The sequence below is a fragment of the Lynx canadensis genome, chromosome C2, assembly GCF_007474595.2.
Source record: "Lynx canadensis isolate LIC74 chromosome C2, mLynCan4.pri.v2, whole genome shotgun sequence".
In the NCBI taxonomy this organism is placed as follows: domain Eukaryota; kingdom Metazoa; phylum Chordata; class Mammalia; order Carnivora; family Felidae; genus Lynx; species Lynx canadensis.
Window position 1 is genome coordinate 74,993,259 of NC_044311.2, and position 21,310 is coordinate 75,014,568.

The 21,310-nt window shown below is 42.6% G+C and overlaps 1 protein-coding gene across 3 annotated transcripts in view; it reads right to left on the reverse strand.

Annotated features, from left to right (window-relative positions):
* LAMP3 (lysosomal associated membrane protein 3) overlaps nt 1-21,310 on the reverse strand; it is a 51,711-nt gene that overhangs the window by 20,252 nt on the left and 10,149 nt on the right. The window contains exons 1-3 of one of the 3 annotated variants that reach the window (XM_030329984.1): nt 17,101-17,318; nt 8,649-9,379; nt 7,421-7,549 (exon numbers count right to left, since the gene is read on the reverse strand). In XM_030329984.1, coding sequence (XP_030185844.1) covers nt 7,421-7,549; nt 8,649-9,379; nt 17,101-17,149 — 909 coding nt within the window. In that variant the 5' untranslated portion in view covers nt 17,150-17,318. Of the gene's footprint in view, nt 1-7,420; nt 7,550-8,648; nt 9,380-17,100; nt 17,322-21,310 lie in introns of those variants that run through there. The other 2 variants (XM_030329983.1, XM_030329985.1) reach the window with 2 other exon arrangements.

Here is a 21,310-nt window from a genome sequence, read left to right on the forward strand (position 1 = left end):
CACATTCCCTGAAATGCAGGTGTCCATATTTACCCATCTATTGGAAGCAGGACCAGCTACACAGTTTGTGGGGCCTAGTACAAAATGGAAATGTAGGATCTCTTGTTCAAAAATCATTTAAGAATTTTAGGAGGTGACAGCAAATCTTAAGCCAAGCAGGGGCCTGGCTGACTGCACAGGTCACATGCTCATGAAGCCAGCCCTGACAGGAAGAGCCATTCCTGTTCCCCAGCTCTATAGGGCTAATGCCAAAAGTGAGGCCTTCCAGAGCAGATGGCAGAGTGCTCACATTCACTGTTAAGTTCACCTTAATGATGTAACAGGACAGTCTGGAGCTGGTATCCAGGTTTCCTTCCATTTTGACTGAGTCAAAATTAGCCAAATGTTTCCTAGGCCTGAGCTGATGTCTATTGTTATGATGAAGGAAAAGCATTTGTTAGGTGAATTCATGTAAACAAAAGGGCAGAAGGATGTTTAGTATCCTTGAGATTCCTAGTTTTATAAAATTTATCCTACTGATACCAAATGAGTCTTATCTAGACAATTGTGCCCACTTTTTCTGTACAGTTGTGGTGTCACAGGATGTTCTTAAAGAAAATAAAATTGTCTTTTTTTTTTTAAAGTAATCTCTACATCCAACACATGGCTCGAACTCACAACCTCAAGATCAAGAGTTAATATACTCCACCAACTAAGCCAGCCATGTGCCCCCAAATTGTCTTTTATTTAAACTAGAGCAAAGCACTTATTTTTAGATTCAGAAGTTCAGAATTTAGCATAATTTGAATGGTAGTGGGGCTGAAGTTTATTAAAATTTTTTTTTAATGTTTATTTACTTTTGAACGGAAGACAGAGCACAAGTTGGGGAGGGGCAAAGAGAGAGGGAGACACAGAATCTGAAGCAGGCTCCAGACTCTGAGCTGTCAGCACAGAGCCTGACATGGGCCTCGAACCCATGGACTGGGAGCTCATGACCTGAGCCAAAGTTGGATGCTTAACCGACTGAGCCACCCACGTGCCCCTGAAGTTTATCTTATTTTCTTTTATTAAAACATTTTTCAATGTTTATTTATTTTTGCGCGCATGTGAGAGAGAGACAGAGTGTAATTGAGGGAGGGGTAGAGAGAGAGGGAGACACAGAATCTGAAGCAGGCTCCAGGCTCTGAGCTGTCAGCACAGAGCTTGACGTGGGGCTCAAATCCATGAACCGTGAGATTATGACCTGAGCTGAAGTCCGGTGCTTACCCAACTGAGCCAGCAGGCCCCCCTGAAGTTTATTTTATATAAAGGGTTGGCAAGTTTTTTGTTTTTTTTTTTTCTTTTTTATGTAAAAAGCCAGTCAGTAAATATTTTAGACTTCACGGTTCTGTGTAGCTGACACTCAATTCCACTACCGTAGCCCAGAAGCAGCCACAGACAACACATAAACAAGCGAGTGTGGCCATGTTCAAATGAACTTCATTTATAGACACTGAAATTTGAATTTCATATGATTTTCATGTGCTATGCAATATTCTCCTCCCCCTGCCCAAGCCATTGAAAAATGTAACAGCCATTCTTAGGCTGGAGACTATAAATTTTTTTGGTGGCAGCCTGAATTTGGTCTGGGGGCCACAGCTTGTCAACTCCTGGTGCCCACCATCAATGAAACACAAGGTTGTAGAACAAATCAATTGGTAATGAAACGTTATAAAGAGAGTGGTTAACCTCCTATTAGGAGAACAAAGCTTTGCTAATAATTTTTAAATACTAATTTAAAAATATTTTTTGTTCCCATGTAGCTACTTGAATTGTCAAATCTTTGTGAACATTCCAAAAAAATGTTTTTATTTATCCAGAAGGATGAGGAAAATTATAGCAAGATTTACCTCTTAGTTTGATGTGAAGATTAAATGAAAGAATCCATGTAAAAAATGTACCACAGAGTCTTCACTCGAATTTTAACCAGTGTAGGAGCGCCTAGGTGGCTCAGTTGGTTAAGTGTCCAACTCCTGATTTCAGCTCAGGTCATGATCTCATGATTCATGAGATCGAGCCCCATGTCAGGCTCTGCATTGGCAGTGCGGAGCCTGCTTTGGGATTCTCTCTCTCCCTCTCTGTCCCTCCCCCACCCCCACCCCCAAATAAACAATAAAAAATTTAACCAGTGTTATTCACAATGGTAATAATAAATTCAATTGCCCCTTAGTAATTGTAAACCTCTTTCATAGCGCTCCAATGAGCATTTTTTGTCTATTTCCTAGATCTCAGATCTACCACAGATAGAGAACAAGCAAGTGAGGTGAGCTTCGACAGTACCACTGATTAAAGAAACAGAGCTGAAGCCTCAGCTCTGGGGAATGGGAGTCAGGTGGGTACAGAGGAGGGGCTGGAGGGCTTGGGAGCTTCAAGCAGATGGCAGACTTAACCCAAAGTCCAGGGGAAATTACAAGTTATACATCATGCACTTCATAGTATCTGCTTTCTCCTTTGATGACCACAAAGTGATCCTCTGCCAGATGGGTTTTTTTTTTTTTTGCATTTGGGGTTCAGGTTGGAGAGTGACAAATATCAACCATGCTGGATTCTTGAAAACAAAGTGAAAATCTTTTGTGTATCCATCAGCATTGACAAAAGGGGGCTAAGGACTCCTAACAACTAAATGTGGTACTTCAGTACTTACAGTGTGTCCATTTGAATGGATCACTTACTAAAGTCCCATTTCACCATTCAACAAATGGGATGCTGACACAGTGGCTCCTCATTGCCAGTATCTAAGAGCTCTGCAGTATCTCATTAGAGAGGTCCTGATTCCTCAAGGGACCTAAACATCCTCCTTAGCAAAGGACCAGGTCCAGAGCAAGCTAGCCAATCAACTTGCTCAGGAAGGCAGTATATCAATGACCTTGAGGCCCTGGGTCCTCTCCTTAACTTCAGCAAAATGCAGTGTAGGAGTTTCATAGTCACAGATATTCAGGATGTGGATTTTGTCTTCAACATCAATCAGACCTTTTTTGCTCAGCATTGTTGTGACTACACCAAGAAACCTTTGCTCTGTATACAGCAAAAGGAAGCCAAAGAGGCTGTTTCTTTGGAGCTGCTGATCTACTTTTTGGCAGCTTGGCCCAGAGTCTTTGTGAAATTTAGATTCACCCCTTTATTGATTTATTTCCTCATCAAACATTTGCTAAAGATATACTATATACAAAGTCAGGGCTGAGCACTGTGAATAATCACAGACATGCCTTCAAGACAGTAAAATATGCAACAAGTGCATTAATGGAGGTCAGGGAACAACCAATGAGGGGTCAGGAAACCAAAAGAAGAAAGTCTCCCAGTTTTGTCTGGGATGGAGGTGGGGGCTGGGGGGTGAGGAGATTTCATAGGGTGAAGATATCTGAGCCATCTTAAAGCATGAATGCAAAAGGGCCTGAGGGATGGTAGGGGCATTCCAGGCAGAGGGAAAAGCATAAGGGAAAATAGGGCATGAAATAGTACAGCATTCTTGGGAAGTTCTAAATAGTGCATTCTGAGGGTATTAGCATTTGAACCCTGATAACAGTTCTCAGGAGTTTGTAAGTTAATAGGGCTCCAAATGCCCCTGCAAGGCTCTGGGTATACACCAGGGTGGCAGACGGCATTCACTTTCCAGACCTTGGCTGGCAAAACACTCCCTGACTCAGTACCCCTGCCCCCAGGCCACTGATTTCTCCCATGTCCCACTTCCAAGTCAGGGCTGGAAGCCTTGAGCTGCCCTGCCCACCAGGTGGATGAGAAGGGGACAGTGTTGAGCACGGAAAAATAAACTCTACACAAAGTTACTGAAAGATGTTCTAAGCCAAACTTATCCTAACAGGAAGGAAGTTGTGGGGAGTGGGGGAAGGGAGGTATATTTATCTTGCACCTGAAGGGTCTGAACAACTTTCAGCTTTGTCACCTTAATCAAATGAGACACTGACATGGAAAGGTTTTCAGTTCTTTAAACAATGAAATGAGAGAAATGAGAAAGGAAACCCACCTCTCCTACCCCACTATGGGCCAGATGCCACCCTCAGCACTGTCACATATATTAGCCTCATTCAACTTCACAGCAGCCCAAAAAATAGGGACTGGTTGGCCCCATCTTACATAGGAGGAAACAGGCTCAGAAAGAGAGGTAGAGACTTGTTCATGGTCATGTAGAAATGACATGGATAATTTAAGTCCCAATTGAACAACATCAAGGGACAGTTCAGGATACAGAATTTTCTTTACATTTCTGTCATTGGCAGTATTTCAATTTAAAAACTTATGAATTATCTTACATGTTTTGAAACCTGCAACTATAGCCTGTATTTCTTTTATTTTCTCCTATAATGTCTGGTTCTGTGTTCAGGACAAAGTAGGTGCTCAGTAAACTCAGGCTGTTAATTCAGCCTTGCTCACCAGCATCCATTTGCCATTCTACAACTTGGTTCTCATTTATAAGATTTATTATGTTACAATGAACATAAACTATTTTCCAAGGCTCTCTTTTTCTCTAGAGCAGTGGTTCTCGACCAGGGGTGATTTTTCCTCCAGGGGACATTTGGCAATGTCTAGAGTTATTTGGGGTTGTCACAAATGGGGCTGGGTGTTGCTACTGGCATTCAGTAGGTAGAGGCCAGGGAGACTGTTCAGTATCCCACCAAGGCACAAGACAGCCCCCACCAGAGACTTATCTGGCCCCAAATGTTAATACTACCGCTGTTGAGAAGCACTGGTCTAGAAGGTAGCAATGTTTGAAAAGTGGCCAACAGAATTGTTGAGGCCATTTCTCTTGTGGAAGAATCTAGATGCCCTTCCTGCCTAATGCATTTCACACAGTCCACATGTTAGGGCAGAGCATCCACAGGCCAAATTTGGCTTACAACTGTGTTCTGTCTGGCCAGCATTGTTCAAGTTTTCAAAAAGTGTGCTGCCAACATTTAAAAATAAAAGAGTCTGGATTTCTGCCTTGTCTTGAACAATCAGAAGATCTGATGACACTGGTTTCTCATTACCTCCTGAGGGAAATAGTATGTAAACTATTGAACAACTGGTATAGCAAGGCAGAAGCCACTTAGAATGTAGACCCGACCATCCAGAATGAATGTCCACCATAAAAGACAGTGACAGTCCCCAGGGAGAGGTGCCAGCCCAGCCACTGGCACCACCAGGCAGAGCTGAGGAGTGGCAGCCCCTCTGGGGAAGATGGCACTCTCTACCTCTCCCTTTTGTCGCCTCACTCCCGAGGCTTGCCTCTGTCATCTCATTACTCTGACATTTTCCTTATGCAGACTTCATGGGAAAGTGAAGTCTTTGTCAAATGCGAGAAAATAAAAAAATAAAGACTGCCTGTTTCATGGAAAAAAATTCTTCCTAGCCTATTCTCTCATTAAGTTCTATGTTTAGCACCTGTGATCCTTGAATTTGTGGCTACGAGTGGCTTAAACAAGTTCTCTTCTAAAATGCAGAAATTCTCCTGAAGGACTAAGGCTGGTGGGACTTTACTTTCTACAAGCCTCTTTGCTCCTCTTATTGTAGAGCTAAGGTCAGCTGCTTAAGAAATTGGTGCTGGGGAATGAAATGAATAAAGTGAATTTGGCTGGAGGGACTCTGGCAAAGCAGCTATTGACAACTTGGGGCCTTGGATAGGGGTTTTCCTTGCTCCTTCCAGAGATGGGTGGAGGGAGAAACGCACTGCTGGTCCTTCCAGCTCTATCTCTGTATTCATTTCCTGTCCACACCTCTGGAGGCATAGAGATTTCCAGAAAGGCAGAGGCTCAACACTCGGGTGGAGTTTGATCAGAGTCCAGTCCCAAAGCATTAGAAAGGCAGGCATAGAGGACATCAGGAGACAGAAAAAAGGAGCAAAAAGAGACATTACAAGGTGCCAAAGAAACCCCTGCTTGACGGCCTGTCTAAGGCAGTGGCCACTGAGTGCTACAAACACTGGAGTTTTCTAATGCTTTCCCTCAGACAATGAGTCACACATGCAGTAGTCTGGGCGGAATCAAGCCTTGAGCTAAAGCATAAGTGCTTGTGCTTGTATCCTCTGCCCTTTTGCTGAAATGACTTTAAAACAATTCCTGACCCCTCTGAAGGTTTAACCTCAGTTGTCCCAGAGTAGAGCACAAATTCTTCCCTGAATGTTCTTCTGGTGTGAGAGAGTATGTTTTTACCATTTGGTACTGAAAGGAACCCCTTGGCTTCTCAAGTGCATCTCTTCCTATGGAGAAAAGTATGTACATGGAGGATAATGGAGGATAAAGCTTTTGACGCCAACTTAACATCATCAACAACAACAGCCCTTTATTGAACTTTGTTATGTACCAAGCACTGTGCTAGACAATTTACACATTACCATTTCTGATTCTCCCAAGGGTCCCACTAAGGAGGTGTAATTATTTCCATTTTATAGATGAGAAAACATGCCCCAACTAGTCCAAGATCATGTGGCCGAGAGCCAATCTTGACTTGTTTCAGGTCAAAGCCTACACTCATTCCTCCGCAAGATCTCCTACCCAATACCCCTCTAATTTCAGGGGTCACATTTGATAGATAAGAAGGAGGCCCACACCAAGTCTCAGCAGCAAGGGTTTTCTTAGCACCTCCTCCCAGGCTCTTGCTTGGCCTGTTTGAATGACACTTTGAGAGAAGCAGGGGCAAGTCTCTCCTTTGAGAGTGCGATGACCATAATTGTATCCTCAAGACATTTGCCTACTTCAGTCACTGTAATCATAGCTACTGGCTATTGAACATCTGCTTTCCAAGTATTGGACAATGCTCTTTACAGAGGTGATCTTTAATTCCTTTCCCCCATTTTTCAAATGTGAAAATAAAGTTTAGACAAGTTAAGTTGCCTGCTTAATGTCACAAGGTGAGCGAGTGACAGAGTCAAATTTGTACCCAAGACTCTCTGACCTCACATCCATAGTATTTCTACTCCACTCTGTTGTCTACCCTTTTCATAATATGGTCTGGGAAACCCAGTGCCAGGTTAGTACCTAAATCTTGCCTGCTGCAGTTGGAAAGAACCCACTGTGACATTTGATTGTGGTTTTAGAATAATTCTGTTTCTGTGTGCCCACTGGGAATTTCTATGAGTCTGTTGATCTGTACAGCTTCCTCCTTTGGGTAGTTTGTAAAGGGCACCTGTGGCTGGATTGCCCAAAGCCAAGCCTCCCCTAAGAGGCATTGAAGCCCTTCTTGGACTGCACAGAGGAGGCTGAAGGGGGAAGGAGGCAAACATAAGATGTTGACACTTCCCTCTTCTCCATCTCCATACCCCTCACTCTTATCAGGGAATATCTCAAAAGGCTCTGAGATCTACTTCCTTTGGAGCTGAAAGTGAAGTGTGTGGTTGCACCACTGGGCCCCAGGGTGAAAGAAAGGGAAAGCAATGCTAGAGCCATTTGGTATGAAGGAGCTCAGCCCTCACCTTCGTAAATGTGAGATTCACAAATCCACCGTGGAAATTCAAGAGAAGGTTGGATTTTCGAGAGCCACAGTTCCCGGAGGACTGCGTTGCATTGGGGTCGATGTTGAAGTATCTCTGAGTTGAAAAAACCTAAACCAAATACAATAGATCAGATCAATGAGATGAAGAAGAAAATTCTAGCTAGGGAACCAGGCGCAAAGGCTAATAAGTGAATCTGAAACTCAAGTCTAGTTTATGTTCACTTGAAAGTTTCAAAGTCCCCAGAAAACTCCTCTATCATTTCCAAACTGCTTTATGTTCAAAAGAGTTTTTAAAGGAGTTCTCCTACAGAAAGAGTTCCTTGATAGATAATTTATAGCCCGTCTATTCCCAATATACCACATGGAATTTGATTGTTGTTAAATTAAACATGTTAAAAGGTACTACAAGAAAGCGTTTACTGTCTAATGTACTTCAGTTTCAAACGAAAACCTGAATGTGGAAGTTTTATAAAACCTGTGCAAAAAAGAAAGTATTGCTTTAATGGTGATTCCTTCAGTAAAGCAAATAATCTCAGCCCTATCCCCACTCCTTCTAATCTTTTTTATCTGGAATTTTGATACTAATGTCACAGTTGGCTAGAACCATGGAGACTAATCCAAATCTCTCACTTCACAGGAAAGTTGCCGAGGCTTGAGGTCATCAGGAGGCATAAGGCCAGGTTGGGCTCAACACTGAACTTACCCCAACACTCTGCCCATGTTGGCTAAAACTAAGAGGTTTGCATGGTTACAATTTGGATGTGTGCCTTCTTCTATCCAGTCACTATTGGTTTCTGTTTTTATATGTACTCTAAAACAGATTCACTGTTTTTTAATATATGAGGTTTATTCATTTATTTTGAGAGAGAGAGAGAAAGAGAGAGGGTGAGGGGGGGAGCAGAGAAAATCCCAAGCAGGCATCCTATTGCCAGCCCAAAGCCCGGCGCGGGGCTTGAATTCATGAACTGTGGGATCACGACCCAGGAGGAAATCAAGAGTCAGTCGCTCAACCGACTGAGCCACCCAGGCACCCCAAAAACCCAGGCACCCATTCACCTTTTAATGGAGCACCTTGGAGAAAGAGGAGTCTGCAGCTATTTGTTTCATTAAAATATGACACAAGATGCAGGGGGATGTTTATTCTTACCAAGACACACTGCACTCAAACTTTTTGAAGATAGTGTTACAGTCCTATGGCGCCAACTTACCGACTCTGTGTCTTGAACCGTTAGCTCTATCCCCATCTCTGCTTTGATACAGAGCCTGCTTCCATTCAGAACTTGATAAATTCCGGTCTTGGCTGATGAAGGCTGAGGTGCCAGAGTGGGCCCAGGAGCCATGGTGGCAGGTGAGGAAGTTTGGGTGGTATTGTGTGCAGCTGTGGTGGCTCCTGAGGTGTGCATGGGTTGAGTAGACTTCTGACTGGTTGTGCTGTTATGTGGTGAGGTGGACAATATTGCTGGAAGGGTGGTCTGGTTACTGGGTTGGGTGGTTTTCCTAGCTGTGGGGCTGTTTCCTGTTGTATGTGCTGGTGGGGTGATGGTGGTTGGCAGTGAACCTGGGGCTGCCCTGGAGCCAACGGAAGCCTCAGTGCCTGGAGCAGCTGTGTGTGAGTTATTGGGTGTGGCCGGGGTTGTGACTAAGGTGTGGACTGTGGTGCTGGTAGATGGGGTACTGTTTATAGTTTCCAAGGAAGTTGTTACTAGAGTTCTTATTGTTGTGTGTGTGATTGGGGGTTCAGAGCTGGAGGTTGTGGCAGCTCTCTGAGAGGTGACATGACCATCCGTTGATCTTACTGCTGAAGTTTTGGGAGGTACTTGGTTAGTTGGTTGTAGGAAAGGTTTTGCTATGGCCTGCACTGTTGTTGCGGTTGTAGGCTGATAGCCCGAAGTTTCTGGAAACACTTTAGCTCTTATTTGACTGCCATAATGCAAAATCACTGCAAATTAGGAAACAAAAGTGTTACCACACTCATAGCTCACATTAGTGAGTCCCTCCCCCACCCGCATTTTAATGTTTCTTCACTACAAATTAACACTTTTATTTATTTATTTACTTACTTTTCTCTTTGGGATAGTGACTCTGTCGCCTTCACATCCATATATTCAGAAATGTAACTGTTGGATCACATGGTAGTTCTACCTTGAATTCTTTTCTAAGTTTATTATTTACTTTTTTATTTTTATTTTTATTTCTTTATAGAATTTGTTGTCAAATTGGTTTCCATACAAAACCCAGTGCTCATCCCAACAGATGCCCTCCTCAATGCCCATCACCCACTATTTATTTATTTTTTAAAAAAATTTTAGGGGCGCCTGGGTGGCTCAGTTGGTTGAGCGTCTGACTTTGGCTCAGGTCATGATCTCGCGGTGTGTGAGTTGGAGCCTCGCGTCGGGCTCTGTGCTGACAGCTCAGAGCCTGGAGCCTGCCTCGGATTCTGTGTCTCCCTCTCTCTCCGCCCCTCCCCTGCTCATGCTCTGTCTCTCTCTGTCTCAAAAATAAATAAAAACATTAAAAAAAATTTTTTTTTAATTTTAATGTTTATTTTTTGAGAGAAAGAGAGAGAGAGACAGAGAACATGAGCAGGGGGAAAGGCAGAGAGAGAAAGAGACACAAAATCTGAAGCAAGCTCCAGGCTCTGAGCTGTCAGCACAGAGCCTGATGCAGGGCTTGAACCCACAAACTGTAAGATCATGACCTGAGTTGAAGTCGGACGCTTAACCAACTGAGCCACCCAGGCGCCCCTATTTTTTAATTTTTGAGAGAGAGATACAGATTGAGCAGGGGAGGAACAGAAAGGGAGAATACCAAGCAGACTCCACACTGTCAGTGAAGAGCCCAATGAAGAGCCTGAACTCACGTACTGTGAGATCATGACCTGAGTTGAAACCAAGAGGCGTCCCTGAAATCTTTTAAAGATAAATATGATTTTTTTTATTTTTTCCAAACATGCTCATTTACACACAATCTTACAATCCCAGGTTTGAAAGGAGTTTTAACAGTCATCTAGTCCAAACCTTAATCTGATGTGTGAATTGTACCTACAAATTTGCCATGTGTTCATCCAATATAAGCATGATTCCCTCCAATGATAGGAGATTCATTTCCCTTCCATTTTTGATTTTGTTGCCAATTTTTAAGTATATTTATTTTGGGGGATGGAAGGACAGAGAGAAAGGGTGGGGGGGAGAGAATCCCAAGCAGGCTCAGCAGGCTCTATACTGTCAACGGGGAGCCCGATGCAGGGTTCGAACTCACAAACTGTAAGATCATGACCTGAGCTGAAATCAGGAGTTGGGCGCTTAACCCCAGCACCCCTTGCTGCCAGTTCTTGTAAATATAGATCAGTTTCTGTCTGGTTCCTATTGTTTGCTTAACCTTTTGAATGGCCCAGGCTTTCTCAACCAGGAAAGAAAATTAAGCCCTAATTGCTCTGACGTATTTGGTGGGCTATCCTTCATAGTTTGGCTTAAATGCCAGCTCTTCAGAGTCTTCCCTGTCATCCTTACATAAAATAGCTCCCCACCCCACAATTCCACATCACAGTGTTATATTCATTGCCTGCACTGGGCTAATCACAACCTGTAATTATATAAGGGGATAAGGGGATGGTATTAACATATTTAACAGTAAGCCTGGCCAGACAGTGTGTACCAGCACAATGATAGCCCTGATTATATGTTTATTTATTGGTTTATTTATTGACTGTGAATCTCTCCCACAAGATTAAAAGTAACTTCAACGTGGGAATTGTGTGCATTTTTTTTTTTTTTTTTTTACCACCAGTGCCTATGCATGAGAAGTGTTCATATGAATTGGATGAACAGATGACTGGATGAGTAAATGAGGATAACAGCACTGAATACCATTGTAGACCTTCTAGGATTATTGTGAGGCTCAAACTAGTTGGTTTAAGTGAAGTCTTCCTAGACCATTAAGCATACCTGTAGTGTGTGTTACTGTCACAGGTTCTCTCCTGGGCCATCTCTGTCTCTTTTTTTAATTTATTTTTTATTATATATATAATTTTTTAAATTTAAATTTTAGTTAACATACAGTGCAATATTGGTTTCAGGAGTAGAATTCAGTGATTCATCACTTATGTACAGCATCCAGTACTTATCACAAGTGTCTCCTGGGCCATCTCTTGAGGGTAGAAGGCCTCTGGCTCTTTTTCAACCCAAATAGTTCTATCCTTGCCTCCTCTCAAACACACAGCAAATCAGAAAACTGAAAACAATGCAGATGATGTTCCTTGTGAGTTTATGATCAGGTCCACTGAGAGATGGCTTTGTCTCTTCAATGCTATGGTTTCATTGTATTTGCTCATTGTATTTACACTCACTGGAGCTGGAGCTCCCCAGTGCTGGCCAGTGACTTGGGAAAACATGGGGAAAAGGAAAAAGGAGATCACTCTATGCTGGTGTTTCACATCTAATCAAAATTATCCATAAACTCCTTTACTATCTCGCTCTTTCATTCACTACATTTCTAAGTGGTTACTTTTCCTATAATAATAACAATAAAATCTCCAAGTTACTGGACACTAACTACGTGGCAGGCCTCAGGTCAAGGGTCATCTTTCACCAATTCCTCAAAAAACCCTCTGATGGGTTCTATCTTTATCCATCTTTCAGATGAGGAAACTCAGGTTTAGAAAAATCCCATCGACTTGACCATAATCCCACAACTAGTAAATTGTGGAGGTGAGACACCTAGTAAGTTCTGGAAGCAAGACTTGAGTCCCTGTCTGAACCAAAGCCTGCCCTTGGATTTGGGATTAGTGGAGATGGTGTGTGTGTCACTGGGAAGAACGGTGAGCGAAGAGACAAAAACAGAGAACAGCAGGGTGTTTCTCCAGTGACCCCAATTCACCAAACCCTCATAATGGCGGTCAGTGGTGAGGTTTTCAAAGGCTCAGATGCTAAAATAGTGATTATTTTCCAGAAGAAAAATTCTAACTTCAAGCCTACTAGAAACACTTGTGAAATATTTCTGCACAGCTGGCTTGAAAAATGAGAAAGACAAAAATATCAGTTAAAATTGTCTTAAATGACCTTTTAGAAAGGCTTATTAATGACATTATGTGAGACTATTATTAAAGGTATTTTTGGGGCGCCTGGGTGGCGCAGTCGGTTAAGCGTCCGACTTCAGCCAGGTCACGATCTCGCGGTCCGTGAGTTCGAGCCCCGCGTAGGCTCTGGGCTGATGGCTCAGAGCCTGGAGCCTGTTTCCGATTCTGTGTCTCCCTCTCTCTCTGCCCCTCCCCCGTTCATGCTCTGTCTCTGTCTGTCCCCAAAATAAATAAAAAACGTTGAAAAAAAATCTATTAAAAAAGGTATTTTTTTTTGTATCTAAAATGCTCATTTAGATAATTTGAAATGTATAATAACGTGAGAGTTGTGGATTTTATGCACTGCAGCTTTACTTTGTAAGCCTTTATTTTTTATGCCTATGTTGTAGAATTTGGAGCAAAACTTTCCATTTCAAGGTTGTTATGAAGGTTGACAATTGTGGAAGATTTACTTTCACAATTCATCTGGGCCAAACCTGAGTTGCTGGTTCCTCAGTCATGACCACAACAGAAACCCCATTAAGTTTATACTATTACTATGGAGAAAGAGAATTCACTCCCAGGTGTACTTTCCAGGAATATCTTGTAGTGATAAGCAAAGACTGATTCAGAGAATTCTGAGAGACTGGAAACCATTTGCTTTTTGTTCTCTTGGGGAGATATTAGATCCTTGATAAAATCTCACTGTGCACAGCTTATGCTTATGAGCTAAAGCAAATCTTCTCAACTGAGTAGCACACCCTATAAAAGGGGGAGCCTTTCTCATACTGTAATTAAAAGTCCTCTCTCAGTAGTGATGAGTGAACTCAAACAAGGGAGAAAAGCACATTGGTCATTCATGAATTCACAGCATCCCAAACAGGACCAGACAACTCATGATACCCATCAAGATGTGCTTTGTATGCAGGAAGTATTTGTGGGGTGGCTGGCGATGATGGCAGTCCATGGTGTCTTGATATGGTGTGTGGCTTTGTGGTGGGCAGAAGGCTGGGCCGGCAGGTGGCTGGACCAAAAATGTCAGAATGTATTACAGATTGAACCAGAGTGTGTTCCCGGATAGAACTGGGAAATATTGTTCTAATGGTCTTCTCCTTCCCCTCTGTGGCTTCTCCCTTCCCCATTTCCCAATAGAACTGTGGGATATAAAAGATGGGCAGGAATTAGATGGATAACTGACAGGAGTAGGTATGCTGTGCATTATAAAATATTCTAGAAAGTTCAAATGTTTATTAGGTACTTAATAGAAATAATATTCTGGAAAATACACTGTTTTGTAAAATCTATGCATATGACCACACATATATGACCAATCTTTGTCAAAACTGGGTCACAGTTCTTAAACAGGACTTCTGACCCTGTAAAGGTTTCGTTTATTTCACCAGTCTGTCTGAGACCCATCAAGAGGGCAGTGGGCAGAGGTGAGGGCAAGGCAACACTCAGAATCTGTGTCAACTCTTCCTCTACTCAGAAGAACACAGCTCTGGAGTTTCACATGCCAATTTGTGAAGCCCATACCCCCAACCCCCACCATCTTCTCTCCAGCATTCAGGAGTCTCAGCCAACAGGTACCCAGGACTGAGACCCATTGCTTGGACTCCTCTAGATGATGACCTGCCAGAAGAGGTGTGAGAAGGCTGGGACCCCCTACAACCACAGAAGGAGCTGAGAGATGACTTTTCAGCCCAGCCCTGGGGAAGTCAGTGACCATGCAAGGGCTTTTTCTCTAGGTACTTTCCAGATGGCTGGTCCTTCCCAGATAGCATTTGTTTGGTTTCCCTGCCACACCCAATTCAACGGATCTGAGGGGCTTCTTCTGAGCCAAGCTCCATGCCAGGCATGGGGTCTTTGTTCTCAGGGGCCCAAAGCCTTGTGAGGCAGACACATAACTGGACCACACTCTTCGAGGTGACCAGAGTTATTATAGAAGGAGGTATTGAGTGCTATGGGATGCAGTGGGGAATCCAACACAAGGGAAATTCTTTAGGCAGATAAGAAAGTAAGTGGTATCCCAGGCAGGATGAAAAATATGTGCAAAGGCACAAGGTCTTCAGAGCCTGGTATGTCTGGATAACAGCAAGGGGGTAAGTATGGTGGGGACATAAGAATTGGGAAGTGAGGTAAGGGACCAGGAGGGAACAGGCCTGGCAGGTCTTGGAGGCTACACTTTGTCTGCAGTTGGGAACACAGTTGGCAAGTAAATGGAGCCCTGTGGCCATATCCAGGGTCAGGGAATTGAATTTAGCCCCCAGATACTTTCTCTGGCACCTCCCCAGGCAGCAGAAGTAGCCCCAGCTGGGTGCTGCAGGAAGACTGTTTCTGGCACGATTTAAACTTCAGTTTTAGCAAAAAGATGTAAATCTTATCTGTGTTACTTTCCTGTGGGACTTGAGATTCAAAAAGGACCCTCGTAAAGAAGGGACTCCAGTCCTGTGGCATAGACTGCTGGCTAATTACTCCCAAATCCAGCCTCCCCTTTTCCCTTAGTCACAGAACTGCAAATTCAAGCTGAGGATTTGATGCCTGAAATACAGAACCCTGTCTCCAAGACTCTTTTCCTGCTCGGTGGGAATATGTGACTGGATTTGAGCCAAAGCAGTAGAAGTTGTAGGGTTATATGGGCCTTCCAGGAGGGCTGCTTGTAGGGCTGCTTGCTTAGTCACCTTCAAGACCTCTCTATTGCCTTTGTGTTTTCCTTTTCAAACCAGCCTGGAACTTGTATGTGATGGTTGGAGCTGCAGCAGACACTTAGAACCATGAAAAGACCTTGCAGGTGAACATCACACATAGGAGGGTGGGCCTATAATAATGAGCCCCTCACCAGACCTGGTATGAATTCTTCTGGACTTGTCTTCACATGAAGGAGAAACAAGCATTTATCTCATTTATTTTGCTATCTTTTGTCTCCTATGAGCAGCTGAATCTAAACACAACTGATACAAACTTAAATCCCTTCATTTTATGGGGGAAGAATTTGACACCAGGGAAGCAAAGTGACTGGATAAAAATTACAGAGCTAGTTTACCTGGAAGCTATGTCTCTCCTACCAAAATGTCCAATGGTTTTTGCTCATCTCCAGTTCAACAAGTATCTCTTGAACCTATGCATACAGGGCTGCGTGGTGCAGTGGTACAGAGCATGAAGCCTGACACCAGGCTTCCTGGATACAAATCTCAGGCTGCCACTTGTTAGCTGAGTGACTATGGATAATTCCCTAACCTGCCTCAGTACCCTCATCTGGAAAATGGGGCCCCTTCACATACTTCATTCACTAGGTTGACCCTAGAGAATTTGCAGCTCAGAGAGGAAAGGGCAGGGTAAACACTTCCTCTGAAACTGCCTGTGAATTTATTGAGCCCTCATTGTATTTCTGACCCTGCCAGTCATCTGACACTCTCTGAACAGGTGCTCACACACGGGTCATGGAGGGTTACTGCTAGACTGAGGTCTTTTGCTTTTTTATTCGCTTAGAGTTTGCCTTTTGCCTCCAGAAGAATGTGACACTCTAATTCTGAAAACATGGCAGAAGTAAAGCAGCCTGGATTAGGACACTGGCCTGACTCTTCACCCAACTTTCCTGACAGTTCATGTTGTAGTCAAGTGCCTCTGCATCCCTCATGTGAGCATGTTATTAGCAGGGCCATATGGACAGAATTGGTTCCTTCAAGTGTTCAACTCAGTGCTTCTAGAAGAAATTGTGGATTAGCCATCAAGTAGATAACAGCACACAAGAGGACCCAATGTCAAGGGACAAAATGCTCTTCATAAAAGCAGAGGGTGGGCACATAAAATAATCATTAAGAGCTCAGTTACCCAGGGGGCCTGGGTGGCTCAGCCAGTTAAGCATCCAATTCTTGGTTTCGGCTCAGGTGATGATCTCACAATTCTGTGAGATGGAGCCCAGAGTAGGGTTCTGCGCTGACAGCACTGAGCCTGCTTGGGATTCTCCCTCTCCTCTCTCTGTCCCTCCCCCACTTGATCTGTCTCTCTCAGAATAAATAAACTTAAAAAAAAAAAGCTGTTTCCCAGATAGTTTCTCTGATCTGAATTATAGTAGTACTTAAAAAATTTCTTGACTCCTTGGTTTATACCTCTCTGAAATGGCATAATTTGTCAGACCACATCTCATTCACCTTCACACTTCGCTGTTTATATAATATAAACACGGCACTTCGTTCATGATAAACAGGAAAAGCAAGGCATAATGTGCTTTTCCCAGACAGTGTAGCAACAGCCCCATCTCTAAGCCCCTGCTCAATTCTCCATCTCTTAACTCTAAGTGATTTCTACAAACTTGCCCTGATAAGGTGCCCAGAACCCATTTGGGACCCAGGTATAGTGTCACTGTCTTCTCGAGTTGACACCTACTCTACTAGACTCACAGACAACAAGCCCAAGCTGTGAAAGCCTTTGAGGAAAAAAATGAAAGCGTGCTCTGTGTTGAGGAGATAGTCCCACACCAAATACCACAGTAGCTAAAGCCATGCAGCTATCTCAGTCTCTCCTGTCTTACCTTGGTCAGTGGCACTAGCATGCATTAGGATTTAATAGGACCAGAGGCAGCACAGAAAGCCATGGGGGTCACTCACCAGCCAGGGACACGAAGAACACTACCACTGCAGAGAGCTGCCAGGGCATGACTGGGGAGCCAGAGAGAGGGCTGGCCCTGCTGCTGCACTGCCGCCAGGCTCAGCACTTCTTGATCTTCTGAATAGTACAAGGTTAATTCCAGGGCAGGCTCCAGGAACAAAGAAGATACCTCTCTTTGCCCCTCATTCACTTGTGGCAGAGAAACCAACGTCATTTTCATTATGAGAAGTAGCTGAAACTCCCTCCCAAGTGGTGCACTGAGTGGGGAAGGAAGCCAGAAGTGGCCCTTGTGTGAAAGCAGCCACTTTCATCTCTGCCTTTAGTGTTTGTGAGGGGCGGGGATCACACCCTTCCCCCTACTCCAGCCAAGGTGAAGGGCATCTGAGACCATTTCTCCACAGGACGTGGAGGACCTGTGGCAGTGCCAGCTTCTTTTTCTCATAAGTTAGGTCTCCATTTTTCTCTAAGATCTTAAGTACATTTCTGTAAACCCAAAGACTCTTCTCAGCCAGGGGAAAGCCAACCCCTCATTCATGAAGGTGAGCAGGAGTCTTCAAACTCCGTGTCTAGAGCACTGTCTCTGTGTGTATTCACAAAAAGTCTGAGGTAACTCTGCTCTATGCCCATGGCCACATCACCTTGTAGGGAATATAAGGAGTACAAGCTTAGGAGTCAGGGAGAGCTGGGTTTGAATCTGGCCACCAGTTGTATGACCTTGGGTAATGTCTCTGAGCCTCAGTTTCTTCTGCTGTACAATAGGCATGATATTGCCTACTCTCAGGTGCTTTATCTCAGACACAAAAAATATTCAATATCTTGGAAAGGCAACCTTCCCATGTCCTATCTCCTTTCTCTTCTAATTAGACAAAACAATGATTTATCTCTTAGGGCTGTGAGTCCCAGTGAGGAATACACATTTAGGAAGTATATTAGGATACCCTCCTGAATACTAGGTTTAGGGCTTTCAGCTTAGTCTCAAATAATTTCCTGAAAAACAACTTTGGCTACAATGATTTGATCTATGTTGCTATAAACACTCTAATGAAGCAAGTTTACCAAAGCGAATAGTGTGTTTCCAAATTGAAATTTTTATGGTGGAAGGTGAAGATTAATATGTATCAGTAAATCTAATTTTAGCAACTTCGGACTAATATTCTGGACTTTGAGTCAATTTATTCAACAGACGATGATTAAGCAGATACTATATGCCAGACACTCTTCTTACTCCATTTAAGCCCTACAGCCGCCCTATCTGGGAACAATTATCATTGCTGGCCCATTTCACAGATGGGGAAATTGAGCACTGAGAGGTTAACCAAAGTCACTTAGGTAATAAATGAAGAAGTTGGGTTGTGAATCCAGTTTGGCTTGAGAGTCTAGGATTTTAAGCACTATGTCGTACTACTGCTGAAGAGGTGTTCTAGACTAGAATATGATATTAATTTTCAAGTTGCTTATTGCCTAGGTGAGAAATAATATTTATTAATATACAATAGTAGCCAGAGTGACTGACCAATTGTTTGCTGCTTAGAGCTACACTAGATGAGGAAAGCAATAGTCAGAGATGACCTGGTGGTTGTTAGACCTTGGAGAGACTTGAAAGTCATATAGGATGTGGATAGTTGGAGAATACCAATAATATATTATATTATTATTATTAATATAACAACCAATAAATAGTATTAATAAATATTAATATTAATAATTATTATTATATTATTATTTATTTATTTCTATAGAAGGACCCTCTACTGTGTGTGTGGCACTGTGTAATGCATATGTCACTCTTCAAGGTAGGTTTTTAAAATCTCAGTTTTACTGATGTGGAAACTGAAACACTCAGCATCATACAATAGGCTAAGATTTGCATTATGGCCTGCCTAGCCCTGAAATCTGTGCCCTGTATCCTGGCACACAGGGAGCAAAATCTCTTGAGTGGTTATGAGCCTGACTAGAGGGTACTGGGAGTAGTGGGGAGTATGGTTGAAATGTCAAGTTAGTGTCATTTCGGAGAGGCCAAAACACCAGACTGAGGAGTTCGCCTCAATCCAAGAGGTCATGGGCGCCACTGAACATTTTGAAGGAAGAAGTTGTACATGAAAACAGGGGTTAGCTTGGCACATGGTAAAGGTTCTGTGGCTTTTGGGGGAGAAGGCTCAATGGTTGATCCAGTCAACATTTGCTGGAGGGTGTCTGGAACCAATCTCCTGAGCAGATCAGAGGATCAGAGTCTTGGAATTGTTTTTCAGGATTCCTGCTTTTAACTAGAGAAGAGATGCCACATCTGGGTGTATCAGAAGCCATTGGAAACTCTAAGCACTGTGTCAGATGCCTCCCATAAATTTCGGTGTGTTGTGACTTCATTTTCATTCATCCCAAATTACTTCCTAATTTCCATTGTGATTTCTTCTTTGACCCATTATTAGGGTTATTTAGGAATTTGTTGTTTAATTTCCACTGATTTGTAAATTCCTCAAATTTCCTTCTGTTATTGATTTCTAGTTTCATTCCAATAGGATTAGAGAACATACCTATGACTTCAATACCTTCAGATTTATTGAGACAAGTCAGTATGTTATGGCCTACCATATGACCAATCCTGAAGAATGTTGTATGTGCATTTGAGACAAATGTGTATTCTGCTTTTGTTGGGGCTGGAGCATTCCCATTGTCTGTAGTGTTCAAGACTATTTCCTGCTTGGTCTTTTGTCCAGTTGTTTTACCTGTTATTGAAAGTACGGTACTGAAGACTCCAATTACTGTTATTGTATTGTCTATTTCTCCCTTCCATTCTGTCAGTGTTTCCTTAACATATTTTGGGGCTCTGTTGTTAGGCTTCTCTGTGTTAATGATTTTTATATATTCTTGATAGAATGATCCTTTTATAATTAGACAATGTCCTTCTTTGCCTCTATTAACAATTTTTGTTTTAAAATCTATTTTGTCTAATATTACTATGGGTACTCCAGCTCTCATTTGGTTACTCTGTACATGGTATATCTTTTTCCACCTTTTTATTTTCAATCTATTTGTGTCCTTGAGTCTAAAGTGTGTCTTTGTAGACAGCATATCATGAGGTCATGTTTTTTTAATTCATTCTGTCAGTACCTGCACTTTAATTGATGTGTTTGACCCATTTACATTTCATGTGACTACATTAAATGTAAGATTTATGCCTGTCATTTTGCTTTTGTTTTCTATGTCTTTTTTGTTCCTCCACTCCTTCATTACTGTCTTCTTATGGATTAAAAAGATTTTTCTGGTATACGGTTTTAATTCCCTTGTCCTATTTACCATATATTAAAAGTTACTTTCTTAGTAGCTTCCCTGAATATTATATTGAACATCTCACCCTCTAGTACTAATACCACCTTAATTTCAATAGCACATAAAACCTTTGCTTGTATATAGCTCCACTGCCTTCCCTCCACAGTTTTTGCTGCTATTGCCATACAAATTACTTCTTTATACATCGTACATCCATCATCATGGGTTTATAATGACTACTTTATGCAGTTGTCTTTTACACCAGATAAAAGACTTTATGCAGTTGTCTTTTACACCAGATAAAAGACTATCCTGCTATCTTGTTTTTGTTCCCCCCAAATTCATATATTGAAGGCCCAATATGGTGGTATTCGGAGGTGGGGACTTTCAGAGGTAATTAGGTCACAATGGTGGAGCCATTGACTAGATTAGAGTCCTTGCAGGAAGAAGAAGAGAGCTAGCCCTCACTCTGTTCTTCACCAAGGGAGGAAACAGCAAGAAGGTTGCTAGCTGTCTATGGGTCAGGAAGCAGGCCGTCACTAGAACCCGACCATGCCAGTTCCCTGATCTCAGACTCCTCAGCCTCCAAAACTGAGAAATAAATCTGTTGTTTAAGCATCCAGTCTATGGTAATTTATTATAGCAGCCAGAGCTAAGACAAACCAACAAAAAATATATTTATTAGGTCTTTTATATTTACCCATGTAGTTACATTTACTGGTTTATTCCTTCATATGGATTCGAGTTACTGTCTAGTAACCTTGAATTTCTGCCTGAAGGACTCCTTTTACTATTTCTCGTAGGGTAGGTTTCCAAGTGATAAATTAGCTCAGTTTTTGTTTATCTGGAATGTCATAATTTCTCTTTCAGTTTTTGAAGAATAATTTTGTGGATATAGAATTTTTACTTGACAATCTTTTTCTTTTAGCTCTTTAAATATAT